The sequence below is a fragment of the Oryza brachyantha genome, chromosome 6, assembly GCF_000231095.2.
Source record: "Oryza brachyantha chromosome 6, ObraRS2, whole genome shotgun sequence".
Taxonomy (NCBI): Eukaryota; Viridiplantae; Streptophyta; class Magnoliopsida; order Poales; family Poaceae; genus Oryza; species Oryza brachyantha.
This window is the reverse complement of record NC_023168.2, coordinates 19,875,188-19,891,772: the sequence shown is the minus strand read 5'-3', so window position 1 is coordinate 19,891,772 and position 16,585 is coordinate 19,875,188. Positions and strand designations below refer to the sequence as shown.

The 16,585-nt window shown below is 38.7% G+C and overlaps 2 protein-coding genes and 1 non-coding gene across 4 annotated transcripts; 2 read left to right on the top strand and 1 right to left on the bottom strand.

Annotated features, from left to right (window-relative positions):
- Positions 1-8,326: 8,326 nt before the first annotated feature.
- On the top strand, positions 8,327-12,239 carry LOC102713643 (CRIB domain-containing protein RIC10-like). Of its 2 annotated transcripts, none has more exons than XM_015837938.2 (5): positions 8,327-8,508; positions 10,167-10,553; positions 10,731-10,828; positions 10,942-11,035; positions 11,762-12,239. In XM_015837938.2, exons 2-5 carry the CDS (start codon positions 10,496-10,498, stop codon positions 12,004-12,006), a joined length of 495 nt encoding a protein of 164 aa, XP_015693424.1. In that variant the 5' UTR covers positions 8,327-8,508; positions 10,167-10,495; the 3' UTR covers positions 12,007-12,239. The 2 variants fall into 2 exon arrangements, with proteins under 2 accessions (XP_015693424.1, XP_015693425.1); XM_015837939.2 differs by lacking the exon at positions 8,327-8,508 and having other exon boundaries at positions 10,065-10,268; positions 10,448-10,553.
- Positions 12,240-14,535: 2,296 nt separating this feature from the next.
- Positions 14,536-15,693, top strand: LOC102713372 (early nodulin-like protein 3). The gene is made up of 2 exons (XM_006656320.3): positions 14,536-14,764; positions 14,868-15,693. The coding sequence occupies exons 1-2, from the start codon at positions 14,584-14,586 to the stop codon at positions 15,509-15,511; spliced, it is 825 nt and encodes a 274-aa protein (XP_006656383.1). The 5' UTR covers positions 14,536-14,583; the 3' UTR covers positions 15,512-15,693.
- Positions 15,694-16,096: 403 nt separating this feature from the next.
- Positions 16,097-16,168, bottom strand: TRNAH-GUG. Its single transcript has one exon. It is a non-coding gene; the product is annotated as a tRNA-His (tRNA).
- Between the last annotated feature and the right edge of the window lie 417 nt (positions 16,169-16,585).

Here is a 16,585-nt window from a genome sequence, read left to right as displayed (position 1 = left end):
TAAATATATATATGAATATCAAAACTAATTATATAGTTATGGAGGAAATCGTGAGACGAATCTTTTAAGCCTAATTAGGACGTGATTAGTCATAAGTGCTACAATAACCAATATATGTTAATGACGAATTAATTAGACTCAAAAGATTCGTCTCGCGGTTTCCATGCTGAATCTAAAATTTGTTCCATAATTATACTGAATTTAATACTCCAAAAATTTGATGTGATATTTTTATAAATTTTTTTTAAACTAAACAAAGCCTTATTTATATACTGAGAGAAAGGCGGTGCGCCAGGCACGTTCCCACCACGCAAAATCCGGGCGCTCGCGGAGCTATCGAGGAGGTGGACCTGACGCCGTTTTGTTACAGGGTTGGTGGCCGTTAGGGACAACGTCACGCTGTTATTGTCATGGATGATCGTCTATCTGTGCTCTGCTTGGGTCAGGAAACAGTTTTTAGCAACGGATGCATATCCATCCGTGTATCTTTATGTTTTTTTGCTACAACTTATAAAAAAAATTTAAACTTATATGTTTGTAGAGTGATATAACTTATATTAATTTATCTTATAATTTTTTTTATATTTTTAATAACTATTTAGATAATATGCAACTAACAGGTGAACATCCACCCGTATGCTAGGAAAACTGTTTCCCAATAAAAGCCCAAAAGTGTTTTGTCCAGCGTATTACGCTGCAGTAAATAGGTAATACTCACCCGGTAATTCCTCAGTTAGTTCTACGTCGCAAAGACTTTTTAAAGTTAGCTAGATTTATTAATTAATTAATAGAAATAGTTTATTTATATATGTATTATTCATGAGGTAGGCAAGTTTGAAAATTTTGGGAACGAAGTACTTAACATAAGAGTATTTGTATGGTAATTCTTATTGTTTTTGTCGTTGCACAATCTTATTTTTCCTATGGTAATATTAATATCAGTAGTAGTGCTACCCGCGGTATGCTATACAATATGTCTACTTTATTACTATTCCATACCAAATAAACCCTACCAAGAATATCAAAATATCTATGGTATACTCGTCTCAAACCTAGTTAAATCGGTCTGGTGTATTCCAAAAATATCTTCTTAATTTCTCGCGAAGAAAAGTGACCCCTATCAATTCGCCATTCATCAGGTCGGCATCGCTGATGGCACGGCACGTATGTGGGCACGCCGCAAGGCGACGTGATAACGGAGGAGGCGACGCGCCTTGGCCTTGCCGACGTCCTCTCCTCCACGCGCCGTGGCGCCCGCGCGTGTCCGTTGCTTGCGGTCCAACCCACACGTCGGCGTCGCGCTCGCTCTCTCTCCTCAATTTTTCTTTCGATTTTCTTCAAAAGCTGCATGATTTTGGGCCTTTGGCCACACGTTGGTACTGGTACTACCCCCCAGGACAGCCAGGACCATTCTTTATTTCTTTTCTTATGGCAGAGAGAAAAAATCAAAAGAGAAAAAAAAACGAGAGGCAGACACAGGCTCCGGTTTCTTGCAAAAGCGGTTTCCTTCTTATCCGCTGGTTTCATTTCTCTCTCGTCGTCGTCTTCCTCGCGCAGGAATCACGGCGACCTGCAATTGCAAGAGACAGACAGAGAGAGACGTGCAGGGAAAGTGAGATAGATTCCTATCTTTCTTGTTTTGTACAGATGCTTAGGGTGTCATTGTATTGTTTTTTCATAAAAAAAGTTTATAAATAAAAATTATATATATTTTTTCTTAGCATCTTACAACTAAGTCGAAAAAATAAACTTCGATAAAAAATATTAAAATCAACTATAAATTTATGGTTTAAAATCTAAATTTTGATTTATAAACATAAGTAGAAGAAAAAGACGGGACGTTCGTAGAACAAGATCAAATTTTAAGGCCTGTTTAGTTGTCAAAATTTTTTGATAAAATGATCACGTCGAACGTTTGATCAGACGTCGGAAAGAGCTTTTCGAACACGAATGAAAAAACAAATTTCAAATTTCGCATGAAAACCGCGAGACGTATCTTTTGAGTCTAATTAATCTATCATTAGCACATGTCGGTTACTATATCACTTATGACTAATCATATCCTAATTAGGCTCAAAAGATTCGTCTTATGATTTTTCTTATAATTGTATAATTAGTTTTAATGTTCATATATATTTAATGTTTTATTTATATATCTAAATATTCGATATGGTATTTTTGGGAAAAGTTTTTATAACTAAACAGTCGGGCTGGGTTTTTTTTCTCACTGCAAGGAAAGGATAGCCATGTTCATGTATTGAAAGTGTCTGAAACTTGGCGTGCCGTGTTCTGTTCGGTTTGCGTTGTGTGCGCCAAAGGCAAAGTAGGGTTAAGGTGGTGTTTAGTTGAGAAAATTTTCGGGAGAAGTGACATAATGTTTGACCGGATGTCGGAAGGGGTTTTCGGACACGAATGAAAAAACGAATTTCACGGCTAGTCTAGAAACCGCGAGACGAATCTTTTGAGCCTAATTAATCCATCATTAGCACATGTTGGTTACTGTAGCACTTATGGCTAATTATGGGCTAATTAGTCTCAACAGATTCGTCTCAAGATTTCTTTCATAACTGTGTAATTAGTTATTTGGTTCATCTATGTTTAATGTTTTATTTAGATGTTCAAAAATTCGATGTGATGTTTTTGGAAAAAAATTTGTGAACTAAACAACGCCTAAATCAACCCGTGTTAAACCTGAAGCTGGCATTATCCTGGAGTTGCTGTCATGTCACCATGCTTGCAAGTTCCAAACTGTACTAGATTTTGTTAGTTTTTGATAGTTTACTCACATGCGTAAGCTGAAAGGAGCCGTTTTCTGAAACTGATCACGAGAATATTAATTTTCATGACAGCCCTTAAGTCAGCAGCCAATTGCTTCATGCACACTTGCAGGTAAACAAAACACCCAATGCATAATTGACTTGGTAGGATCACTCGACGACTCCGTCGTAAGCCCAGTTGAAAACGACTCTGCAGCTACTGCCAAACCACTGATGACATGTGTTTAGTTGAAACTAATCTCGTGACTCTCAACTAATATAGTAGTTAAACGTTTGGCGAAATGGCGATTAGAACTATGCTTAATGGCGAGTAGGATAAGAACAAGATGGGTGTTATTCTGACTGGGCAGGAGGACACGCGGGCGCCGTTCGTTACGTTTGGTTGCTCTATTAATTCGGGCGGTGCATGCAAACATGTCGAATATGACTATTATGAGCCTCCAAGCCGGAATTATGTGGATGTTTCAGAAGAGATCTTTCTTATGCATTGAATGTTCCATGATCTAGAAGGGCCGTTCCAGGACAATGTAGAAGCTTCCTGATGTGGGCTGAGCGGCTTTTACTCACATTTTTTCGTGTTTATTTAAAGTATTTATATATAGAGGTTTATCTTTTTTTAATTTTATAGTAGTTAATTTTATCGTATTGTTAAATAACTATCAAAAATCATATAATATTTCATCAATTAAAAGAACACACAGTAAAGGGATCGCAGTATTAAGATGGGAGTGTCTTTTACTAAAGCTTTCTTGCTCACATTATCTGGACAGCAAAAGCTTACTGTAACTTCTCAGTCAGATAATAATGCCCTAAAAACAATGTCAAAATGCCACATGTATTAGGGGTGATTGTTTGATTTTTTAAAGTAAAAAAACCAAATGATATATCTGCAAACGAAAAATAAATTATGAATAAAACTCATACATGTTCATCACGATCAATAAGCCAAGACTGAAAAATAAACGATAAAAAACTTCAAAATCGACTTCAAATTGAAAATTTAAAATTAGACTTATATTTATAAATATAAGCAGACACATTGTAACAATGATGATGTTACTGTCTACGTTAGAATTATGCCCTTGTGGCGATCATTTCCCATCTCATCCCTCCCCGAGACCTCAAGGCGTGGTCAAAGCCCTCGTGTCGGGGAAAGGCAGTGAATAGGCAGGTTACCATTACCCCTTCCCCCTCCGCTCCTCACTGCGGCCCGAGCAGCTTGTTGGTAAGCTGTGTGGCGGCACCGGGCTCCCACCACCCCCCCAGTGAGGATGCAGCCTTAAAGGGTGGAGATAACGTGGATACGGAGTTTTCATAGGCAATGATATCACGTGTTTTGTGAAATCAGAGCCATGGTGCTGTGTTTATGGCAAAACCAAACAACCATTTCTTGTGAAAGGCTCCATCAAGTTATGTGTTATTCATGCATGAGGTGTTACCGATCATGGATTTTTTTCCTTTTTCTATTTTTACTATTCTTAATTAAAGTATAATTGATAATTCTTTTGCCGGTATAGTTTTTTCTTTAAAAAAAGTGAATTATGCACTTGTCCACTTCTTTTGCCTCATCTTCAGCATCCAGATACTGAGCAAGGAGAGGGAAAGGAAAAACAAAGCTTCAGTAACTTTTTCAACTCAGATTTTTCGAACTCATTTGCTTGTCTTTTACTGTTATGCTACACCTTTTTTTTTTCTGAATACAGGAGATGTGCTATTGCCTGGCAAGAGAGCTAAAAAGTCTAGCTCAACATTCTTAATTATTTATTAGAATTAACAACATATTTATAAATAAAAATAATAATTTGTTAATAAAATTTTTATATACGCGTTCTTCGCGATCACTGGAAAATAAGCTATAGCGAAAAACATTAAAATATACTTTAAATTTAAAGGTTATAAATTTAAAATTTATTTTATATGTAAAGGCAAAAGTGAAAAGATGACAGACATGCTGCATCAATGCAGCTTGCTTACCTACGTAGGCTCCCAAAGGACAATAAAGAAAACTTGAATTATAGAAACAGTCACAAATTACAACTTCTTCGGAGTTCACACACTGAGCCACCGAGAAGAAGGAAAACAACGACGCTTCAGTAATTTTCTGGATATTATTTTTAGAACACAGCTATTTTGTTGTTATTGCCTGCACATTTAGGAAGCATTCTGTTAGTACTCCGTATTTACTAGGATGAGAGCTACAGAACTTCAGCATTTCTTGTGGGGGGAATTGAGGCTGCGTTCGTCCCCCATGTTAAATAACTTATCTCTCTCGTTTTCCACGCGCACGCTTCCTGAACCGCTAAACGGTGTAAATCATATTAATCTATTTTATATTTTTTTTAATAATTAATAATTAATTAATCATGTACTAATCTATTACTACGTTTTCCGCGCGGGCTAAGTTATCTTACCAACGTTTCAAACGAACGCAGCCCGAGTAGTACACCTTCCGTTTTTCTTGCATGACGCCATAAACTTTCAGGGTTTATGTTTAACTATTCGTTTTATTTAAAATATTATACAATTGTTGATTATTTTATTATAATATGATTTTGTTATTATAGAAATTTTAAATATAACTTATAATTTTATATATTTAAATAAAAATTTTAAATAAGATAAATGATTAAACAGACCAAAAGTCGATAACATACTATAACAAACAACAAAGGGAGTAGCCATTAAGGAACACAAGGGGCTAGAAGATTCTAGACGCTAGGAAGAGGAAGGAGGGTAGGGAATGAGATGGACAAGAAGCCTGGAAGTGCAACATCTCTTCTTTGCTAAACTATAGTTCTTCCTTGGGCTTGCTTGGGCCAAGTATTGGGCTGGACCGCTGGAGTAGTTGCTAAGCTGGGCAAAAGTTTGGACTGACTTAAATTAGTGTGATTAAAAAAAGACCAACAGTAAATTGCATTCCCTCCGTTTTATATTACTTTCCCATTTTATATTATAATATATTTTAATTTTATCTATATTTATCTTAGATGATGTATATGTTTTATATGTGCTCAAATTTACCATTTATATAAATCTAGAATCTAGAGAGGTAGAACATTAATGTGAAAATTAAGGTAATATAGTTTTTTTTTTATTTTGTCTAAAGGTTTTGTACATATGTCAGATTCATTAAGATTCATATAAATCTAAAAAAAGTCAGAAGTTCTTATAACATGAAACGAATGGAGTGGTATTATTAACTTCAATGTTTATGGATCAATGGATATTTTTTTCCTTTTAAAAGACAATCTATAAACTATTAAGATCGCTACCAATGGAACTGTGCAAGTGACCCAAACCGAGATTTATTTTTCTGAAAAAAAAGGTTAAGATCACTATAGAATGACAACGATCCTAAAATGGACTAGCTTTTTATGATACATGTACCAAGGGACCTATCTGTAAAACATTATCCAACCACAGCCCTAGATAGTAAAGACCAAAGACCATACATCTGTACGTTGGATCAAACATGTACGGCCCCGATTGAGTGGCGGAACAGATGTGCATTTTCTGTGAAGGCCCCCGCACTATTTTTAATTTCGAACCCTTCCTTGTTGATGCCAACCTCGCCCCTCCCCTCGACGGCGAGAAGCTCCGGCGAGCCTGGAGCAGGATGGGTTTTGCGCACCGGCGGCCGGCCTCGCCCTATCGAATCGCCGTAGGTATTCCTTCCATTCACGCATTGCCTCCGTGCGCCGGCTAGACGGCCTCCACCGCTGCCGCTGCCGCTGCCGGCCATCTCCGCGGCGCGGCGGTGGGGTAGGCTCAAGCTGTAGTCGACCGACGAGGCCCCGGTACCCCCCATATCCCACGGCCCGCAGATGTTCGTACAGTGCTCCAAATGCAGCTGATTTAACCCATGGCCAGTGATTTTCTCCTTCTGAATTTTTTTTGTGTGTGTTATTTACAGATTTTTCTCCTCTCACACTATGGATGGAAGGATGGAACTGAGAGCAGACAACCAAGCTTCAGGTACTTTCTGAAACTTCCAACCTTACCATGCTGCAGCTTTCTTACCAACATTCAGTTATAGGGCTCTGAAAGATGCACTGAACAAAAAGTTGGGGGGAAGATGTGAGTTTACTCTGTTGCTTCAACCTTCATTATAATGCTCACCTAAGCAGCATGTTAATGTACCAACCAATACTAGCACACTTGACAGGTTGACATGACGTGGTGATCAATGACAACTACTGTAACTTTTTTATATGCTATCACCTCCGTCCCGAAATAAGATTATTTTTGATACAATGTTTTGACTTTACATCTTATTTGAAATTTTTTTACGATTAATATTTTTATTCTTACTAGATGATAAAACATAAATAATACTTTATGCGTGACTAATTTTTTTAAAGTTTTTTAACAAATTTTTCAAATAAAACGAATGATTAAACGTTGGACACGGAAAAATGAAAAATAAAATTATTATGGGACGGAGGTGTTAGTATTTTGGTTTCACGTTATAAGATGCACATGTATAAACATACATTGATTCGTGTATAAATCTTGATAGAGCCAAACAGTCTTAGTCTTATAATATGACTGATTGTTAATGCTGCTGTATGCAATAACACTATAACAGATAGATGCGGTGTGATAGTGTGAGCGAGGGACCGCATCTGCAAGGATTTGGTCCAGGCAGGCATCCACCATAAGGTTAAGTATATTGCCCACGTCCTAAATTATGAGCAATGTTGGTGGTTGGGTAGGTGCAAGGCAGGGTCTTTCAGATTAGATCTCAGCTTCAGAAAAAAACGAAAACAAAAGATGAGATGCATGTTTTGCTTTTGGATGCCGTCATCATCAACTTTGTATCTATGTTTGTTTGTGAAATTCTTACACATGGCAAAAACCCTAACATCGTCTGCAAGAAACTGCATCTTTCTATTGTTTGCATGAAGTTCCACGAAAATTAGCATAGCTTCTGATTACCTGCAAGAAAGTTAGTTATTGTGTTGTATTAACTATGTATATTACAGTATTTCCCAGCAAAAATGAAATGAAAGTAGAAGTTAATATCTTCCTTGTCCCAACAACTCTGATGTAGCTGGCAAGAAACTGCATATCAAAAAATATCTACCGAGGTTAATTTTATCATCCTTTAGAAAGTATCAAAAAATACCACATTTCTAGTATAAAACTTCGGTACCTCGAGATACTAAGTATCTAAAGATACCAAAATTTTACACTAAAACTTTAGCACCTCCAGGTACTTTCTTAAGGACCATAAAATTTCCACTCTACTGAAACTTTGAAATATGAACATCTTTTATGGAAAAGAGCTTAGTGGTGATGAACCTTCAACAGTCTTAGTTAGCATTTCGTTCATCCCAAAATGAAGCTAGTTGTAATACTCATGCTTTGTCGCAAAATGAAGTTGTTTCTCCACCCATCCTCTCATCTCAACCAATCACAGTCACCCTTCATTAATTTTTTCACCTACATTAACAAATCGTAACCTTTATTCAATCATTTCCACATACTTTCTCAATTCCCGTGCACAGCTTCAGAAATGTTTGTATTTATGTTGGAAAATGAGATTTTATGTTACATGTGTCCTTTTGTTGATTGGCATTTGTCTCAAGGGTAAGCAGGTCACATCACTGTGCAAATGAGGGCCAATGAGATTCTGAAATCTGTTCTGTATATGCAACCTTTATATTTGCAAGGTACCTTCGGCATATGAAGCCTGAAATCCCAGCAAAGTACTAATGAAGACAAGCAGGTGCATAAAGTCCTTACCTAACGACCTATTTTCTTAATGAGAGTGTGCAAGTTTCTTATCTGTTACACCTTTAATATCTCAACTAGACAACAAGTATGGATTTAATAGGCAAATCCAGAGAAGTAAAACCCAAGAAAATTGTCATAGATGTTGAACTGTCAGCAATAATGAGACTATAGGTAAGCAAAACCCCATGGCCCATAGGAATAAGTAGTCTGCTTACAACTAAACTTAGGTGGCAAAACTATGCCACTACATGACCCTAAATTTAATTTAAGTTGAGAAAAAGATAAAGTACGATAATGTTATGAAAACATGTTAGCTGAAAATGCTTATACAGTTTACCTATATCGAATTACATGATTGAGATGATATTTTGGTCCAAATCTAATGTGGTTTGAGTACATGCATGCGCGCTAGGACGAGGTAGCAGTATTTTTTGTGTAATTATTAATGATTGTCATTTGTTTTATACAAGCTTTATCTTCAGTATTATGAGTCTATAATGTCCTTCGTTCCAATGTATTCTGCCTGAAATGATTAGGCATGGCCAGGTACATAAAGGTAATTACTTCTAACTTTTACGGTTCAAGATCAACACCATACTTTATAACCAAACCATCTGGTCGTTTGATGATTAAAAAGCAATAGGACCATCAGACCCCATGCATTAATAGAGGACAGAGTTGAGCAAAAACTCAGCCTTTAAGGACCTAATCTACCCCAAGCGAGGCTGTTTTCTCTTTTCATGGCAAGTGAAAACTAGACAGGTGTTAACCTGTGTAAGATGCACTTGCTTTGACACTTAATTTTCCTCCATACTTCGTCTAACTTGCTTGGATGCTTTTTAGTAAATTTATGATGTAATTGGAATATTGGATGGTACAAAGTTATTCAGTTAGATCAAGTACTGTGCATGTAAAATGTGTACTCGATCTAGTTCCATAATTCTTGTCGTTTTGGATAAGGTTGTTATCAAACCTTTAAATTTTTGACTAATAATAACTTTTAGAATTTTTAGTTTGAAAACATTAGGATAACATGTACATATGATTCATAAATAGTACCTTTCATAAAAGTAAACATTTATTTACTTTTTGTACATATTTTATTAGAAAATCATAGTTAAAGATAGATTTAGAAGCCGTGTTGTTGTCCAAAACAATGCAAATTATTAAACTAGAGGGAGTATCACATGGATCCAACATTTCATTCCCTATTATTTGGTGGAGGCTGGCCCAGCATACTTATGGTAACTTGTCAAAGACAGTAGCATGTGAGAGAAACTATTCAACGCATCTTTTGCACTGGTAATATACAGCTATCTTGAGCAGATCATGCAGAAATTAAGCACTAACAAGAAATAATATAAGGAGGAAATAGCACATTTAAGTTCACAATAAAGTAATCCTTGAACATTAAGATCAAGATACAGCTAAAACATCGCAGGTTATCAAATAGACAGCTGTCTTACGAAATAGCCCAATTGAGATGATAGTAGACTTTTAGAATAGGAAAAGCCAACTAACTTGTTACCTTTATTTAAGCAATCTTGAGCTGCTCCTATTCTCATTCTCAGACACCCATTCTGTTCCTCCTTATCTCATAACCAAAATTTGTTCATAGAAAGATCTCTCATCCTTCTCTCTGGTTTGCAGTACAATACTTTGGAAGCAGAGCTGCTTGCTTCTTCGACAGGAGAAGATTGCAAAACAGTGTAGGGGCAAAAGTGGCTGCCTGCTGACAAGTTCTTTTTCATAGTCAGTAAAGCCATTCATCTTGGTGGTTGCTTCCTCTTCTGATCACTCGTACACAAATCATGCAGTTTATGATCTTGGTCTCCATGCATGAACTGTATTACTCCACATTCTTAAGATGAGAAAATGCTTAGATATGCACATGTAAAAGGAATACACTAGTTTATGAGTATTTCCTTCAGGATTCTTCTGCCCATTCTTTTGTTTCTGGAGTACTGAGGCACCTCATAATGGAGATAAAGATGAAAGGAATCTTCAAAGGTCTGAAGATAATATCTCAAATATTCGGTAAGAGACATTTGTTCATCTTTACTGCATGTACATCCGCTTTCATTTTTTGATGAATTGCTGATCCACAAGAGCAATGTACAATTGCTATACATATTTTGAGAATGCCAATTTCTATACAATTGATTATCTCAGAATGACCATTGCTTACATGGTTTTGCCCCCTTTGGTTTCTAGCAATGCACAAGCAGCATGAGATGGAAATTGGGTGCCCCACAGATGTGAGGCATGTGTCTCACATAGGTGTGGGCGCTAGTGATTCATGTCCAAGCTGGGTAAGGATCTCAATAACTTATAACTAGAAGATTTCCTCAAAGTAATCTTCTTTGTAAGGGCCGGAACATTTTCTAGTCTCCGGTTCTGATTTTGTGGATGTCCATTTTACTAGATGAGTGAATTCAGAGGATTGGAAAAGTTGTCAGCAGGCTCCATGACCATGAGCTCCTTTTCGAAGTCAAGACAGACCTCCTGGGCATCTCAAGGCAAGTAGATCGCTTCCTTCTTTCTGCTTATATGTTCGTTTTCAGCTTTTGTTCTTCATGAAGTTTTCTGTTGGGGGGCTAATGATGTTTGAAACCTTTGGCTCATGCCAGAAAGCATCACCAATAATGAGTCCACCTAGTTGATTAAGAATCTGCAAACTCCAGTACAAGCTTGAGAATCTTCTGTTCTACATCTCCTGTGGCTAATTTTCTACTGGCTGTAGTGGCATACCATACCATACCATTGCCCCGTCTGCTCTTCTCCATCAATTCCAGTTTTGCAAAACTTCAGATTAGTTGGCGTCAAGGTAGACTTGATTGTCATATCAGTATTTGTTACTTGTCTACGATCATCTGTCCCCGTCTTTGCTGGAATGCGATGTTCAGACTTGTAGTATCGCCCTTTGCTGACTAACTCCCGATGTGTGATACGTCGGATCTTTTCGTGGAAAATCTCGTGTTGTCAGGGTACCAAACGTCGGTGAGTGAGGTGACGTGCTTCTCTAAAGCTCCATCCATTGATGCGGCTCCTGACTGAGTTTTATGACTGAACAGTGAACATGCCTTTCTCTTCATGCTTTTAGTGTGTTATGATGTTAAACCCTGCACAATTTGCCTGATATTGCCTGATCCTTTCGGCAATCAAAACCATACCATGCTTTAACAAATCATGTCACCCTACTTCCCTCTCATTTTCAGTATGCTTTTTTCGTTGAATTGCTGCAGATTTTGAGCAACCACCAAGAACCACGTTTCCCACAGGATCCTGCCCAGAGAACTCCGGCCAGGAGGCCGCCGGCTGCTGCCATGACACCCCAAGAGGCCCCAAGAACCCGAGGAGGAAGAAGGCGGCAAGAGCATCATCCTTCTCCTCGTCCGCGACTTCCTTCATGTCAAGGTCAAGGTCGTCCTCGTTCGCAACAGCATGCGGCGATTTCGGCCAGCTGCGTGGCGGCCTCCAAGTCGCCTAGTCTGAATGAGCTCCTAGTTTGCCGTATGCTTTTCTTGTGCTGTTCAAGCAGGAGCACAATAAAATTGCTTGAAAAGGATCAGATGAACATTGCTGATGTATGCTAAGCTTCTAGATTAGGGGCACGTGTAAGTGTGATGTGTCCATGACTGAACAAACCATGTTTTGTACTACTAGTATGCTTGAGTTTTAGCTATTCTCAAGAAGTTTGACCCAGAAATTATGGACACGATGCATCTTCGTCTGAACAATTATTCTCTCAGGACTGCATTGTCAGATTTTGTGGCTCTATGACTATGGTCATGTTTAGTTTTTAAAAACTTTTTCCAAATACATCCCATCGAATCTTTAGATATGTAAATAAAACATTAAATATATATAAACATTAAAACTAATTATACAGTTATGAAGAAAATCGTGAGACGAATCTTTTAAGCCTAATTAGAACATGATTAGGCATAAGTGCTATAGTAACTAATATGTGCTAATGATGAATTAATTAGACTCAAAAGATCCGTCTCGCGGTTTCCAGGCAGAATCTGAAATTTGTTTTATAATTAGATTACGTTTAATATTTTAAATATGTGTCTAAAAGTTTGATGTGATGTTTTTTTAAATTTTTTTACAAACTAAACAACGCCTATGATCCAGCCTTCTTTGGCAGCCCTGTCTTGGAGCATTCTAGGAGAATGCAAGAGCTCCTACCAAATCAATTTCTTCCCGAGTCCATGTATCCATCAATAAAGAAAACTTTGAAAGTAGCCACCATCGTTTATTCCGAGGCTATGAAATTCTCACGTTAATAAAAAAAAGAAAAAGATTTCAACCGATGGATAGTAATGGGTCAAATTATAAGGTGTACACTCCGAGGCTATGAAATTCTCACATTAATAAAAAAAGAAAAAGATTTCAACGTGTGGATACTAATGGGTTTAAATTATAAGGTGTAGATTTATCAATGTAAATTATAGGGTGTCGATTGATTGATGGGTCTAAATTATAAGGTGTAGATTGATCGATATAAATTATAGTGTGTCGATTGATTGATGTAATTGTATATAAAATACAACTGTATCTATAAAAAAAATAGAAGCTCAAGAGTATGCATGAAAACCTGAAACAGAAAGATCCAACTCTATTTTCCCTTTTAAGAGTTGTATATAAAATCCAATTATATTTTTAGTTATATATACACACACTATATACATTATGTGTGTATATATGTGTTGTACACTAAATGTAATTATATTTTCTATGTAGTTTCGTGAAAATTTACTTAGAGAATCTCCTACTTCCTCTATCACAAAATAAGTTCTTTTTTCACTTTTAGATATAATGCTTGACTCTTCGTTTTATTTGAATTATTTTTGTGATTAATATTTTTATTGTTACTAGATAATAAAATATAGATAATTTTTTATTGTTAATAGTACTTTATGCGTGACTATTTTTTAAAAAGTTTTTCTAAAAGTTTTTTAAATAAAACGGACGGTCAAACGTTAAACATATAAACTGAAAAATGAAGTTTTTTTGGGAACGAGCATAGCAGTTTTTACTGGAAAGCTAAACCAATGCTATTTAGAGATACCTCTCACAATGGTCCAACACACCACTCTATTCGATCCAGGAGGCTTCTGAACCTCTCTATGGCATGAATGATTATCTTTTCTAGACAAGACGAACTCAAATTCTTTTCTAAATTTCTCTCTGGATCATGCCGATTGGACTACACCAATAGATAAACATTAGCCACGCCGCCTACGCGGAGAATTCGCGAGCGAATGCTGCCGACCCAACGCAGAGCAGCATGGTCGACGCCTCAAGCCTCGCCATGTGTGTGGTCTTACATCTCGAGTCATCACTCCTCCGAAAACGACGTTGGGTACGTATCCAAATCGAAGAAACAAACTCTGAATTTTCAGAGAGCACTTGTCACTTCGTCGGTACATCACCAGGGCAACACAAATATGCCAATGCAAAGCACAAAGCCATCTCTTTTATTCAGTTACTAATTCCCTGACCTGATCAGGCAACTTATCAGCTTGTGTGCAGACTTAAGCGTCAGGTAATTAGTAATCAAAGTGACAACCTGTGTGCCAAGTGCTAACTCCTTGTAAAGTGACACGTCCATTGCATTCAGACAGAGCCTCTGAACCTGCAGAAAGTACTATACTGCCAAGTCTCTGATTCAGGGTGTGTTTAGAGACTAATTATAAAACTAATTACAGAAGAGCTAATTTGCGTGACAAATTTTTAAAGTCTAATTAATCTATAATTAGAATATGTTTACTGTAGCATCACATAGGTTAATCATGAATTAATTAGGCTCAATAGATTCGTCTCATAAATTAGTCCAAGATAATAGATAAGTTTTATTAATAGTCTACGTTCACTATATTTATAATAAGTATCCAAGGATAACAGACTAAAATTAAAGTTTAGTACTTTATCCCAAACACCATTCAATTTCAGATCACCGCTACAAATACCCAAACAACCCCAGCTTAACTGTCTCAAAAGATCAGGAACAGCATTGCAGCAGGTTGTTGCAAGCTTCTGCAGTGTAATAATCGCAGAAATGGCAGGAGCTGCGGCATCTGTCGGTGTGGCGCTTGCATGGCTGGGTCTCATGGCCGCAGCGGCGAGTGCCACGCAGTTCAGGGTCGGAGGAGGCAGAGGCTGGAGCGTGCCGGACGCCAACGCCGAGCCGTACAACTCGTGGGCCGGGAGGATGAGGTTTCAGATCGGCGACCAGCTGCGTAAGTAGCCGCCGGCGCCGTCGCCGTCGCCGAAGAAGATGGCTGCTGACCGGCGAGAGGATCTTGCCGTGCACACGATCTCATGATTTCGTTTTTGTTGCAGTGTTCGTGTACCCGAAGGAGACGGACGCGGTGCTGGTGGTGGACCAGGGGGCGTACAACGCGTGCAACACGTCGGCGGCGGCGACCGCCGGCGGCAGGTTCGACGACGGCAGAACGGTGTTCACGTTCGACCGGTCGGGGCCCTTCTTCTTCATCAGCGGCAACGAGTCCAACTGCCGCGCCGGGGAGAAGCTCATTGTCGTCGTCATGGCAAATCGCAGCGGCCGCCACGCCATGCCACCGTCGCCTGCGCCAGCGGCCACCCCGAGCCTAGCACCGTCTCCGGCAGCATCGGCTCCGAGCCCGTCGACGTCGTCGTCGCCTGCTCCGTCGGTTTCACCTATGGTGCCGGCCCCTGCAGCCACCCCGGGCTCTGCACCACCGTCGCCGGGAGCTCTCGCACCTGCACCTGCCCCAACGACGACTCCGAGCTCGCCGCCGGCGCCGGCGGCCATGGCGCCGTCACCGTCAACTACGCCTGGTGGAACCGTGCCACAGCCGCCGCCTGGAACTGACGGGGCGAACGCGACCACGCCGGCGGCGCCTACAGCCAACGACCGGAGCGGCGGTGCTCCGGCGGTGGTGGCAGGCGCCCTGACGTCGCTGGGAGCATGCATCATCGGTTTCGCCATGCTAGCTATCTGAAGCATTCAGCTTGTGCAGTGACGTGTTCTTCTTTTGTGCAGTGTAAATTAAGTTAAACTGAGTATGCATATTACAGATACTGTGAAGAGGATTTAATTACTGTCTCTGAATTTGTTTTTTTTTACATTGGTAGAATAATGAAAGTGAAATAAAATGTGGTTGTATTCAAAAAAGAATTAAAGATGTGGTTGATTCTTCATGTTTTCCTTGAGTTCAAAGAACTCTTGCATGTTTTTTGGCGAAGATGTTGACAAAGCTTAGTATTTTTGATGAATTTTATGCAAAACTTTGGGAGGATAAAATTAAAGGTCGTGCAATAGATCATCCATAAAACCTCCTACAAAAGAATTCCTGAACCAATAACAAGAAATATAACCACTACAGAAAAGCTCGCTTTTGCATAACTATGACAAATAAACCCCTAATGATTTGCCCAACAACATTAGCATCTAGGGATAAAATTCATTTAAATACCGAATTATTTCATCAAAAATAAATCGACCAACTTTGCTATGGGCGAGCCCTTGAGGTGAAAATGAAAAACAAATGAAAATCTTTAGGTGAAGATTGAAAAAAATTGTAAACTGTGGCTGCTGGGATTCGAGCCCAGGTCTCCACGGCCACAACGTGGAATTCTCACCACTAAACTACAGCCACTTTGTGTGTTTGAATGTCTACATGAATAGTTGAACGGCTCACCCATCGATACAAACATTCTCCCAATCTCGTCCAACTGCCTAACTTCCTCAAACATTAGGTTGCTGAGTAATGTAACAAGTCAATAAAACGATCCATTAAATCCATTAAACGGCCAAAAAAATATTTTCTCTGTTATATGTTATAAGATTTTCTGGTTTACTCCCTCCGGTTGAAATACAGGGGTTCCGGTAAAACGAGTGATTTCAAAATTGAGCTCAGATTTCTAGTCTGTTTTCGACTTTTTTACCGTCATGCATGGACGTTCTGATATTTCCGAGCTTTGATGCATGCACCGCCACACCTCTTCTTCTTCCTTGTTGCTGCGCTGCTCTCTCCTCTTCTTCCTTGTTGCTGTGCTGCCCTCTCCTCTTGCTC

Bases quoted from the DNA above. Each gene is read 5' to 3' on its own strand.
- LOC102713643 (XM_015837938.2), top strand. From the start codon at position 10,496: ATGGAGATAAAGATGAAAGGAATCTTCAAAGGTCTGAAGATAATATCT. The intron at 10,829-10,941 runs GTAAGGATCTCA...CCATTTTACTAG, and splicing joins GTGATTCATGTCCAAGCTGG to ATGAGTGAATTCAGAGGATT. The intron at 11,036-11,761 runs GCAAGTAGATCG...GAATTGCTGCAG, and splicing joins GACCTCCTGGGCATCTCAAG to ATTTTGAGCAACCACCAAGA.
- LOC102713372 (XM_006656320.3), top strand. From the start codon at position 14,584: ATGGCAGGAGCTGCGGCATCTGTCGGTGTGGCGCTTGCATGGCTGGGT. The intron at 14,765-14,867 runs GTAAGTAGCCGC...TTTTTGTTGCAG, and splicing joins TCAGATCGGCGACCAGCTGC to TGTTCGTGTACCCGAAGGAG.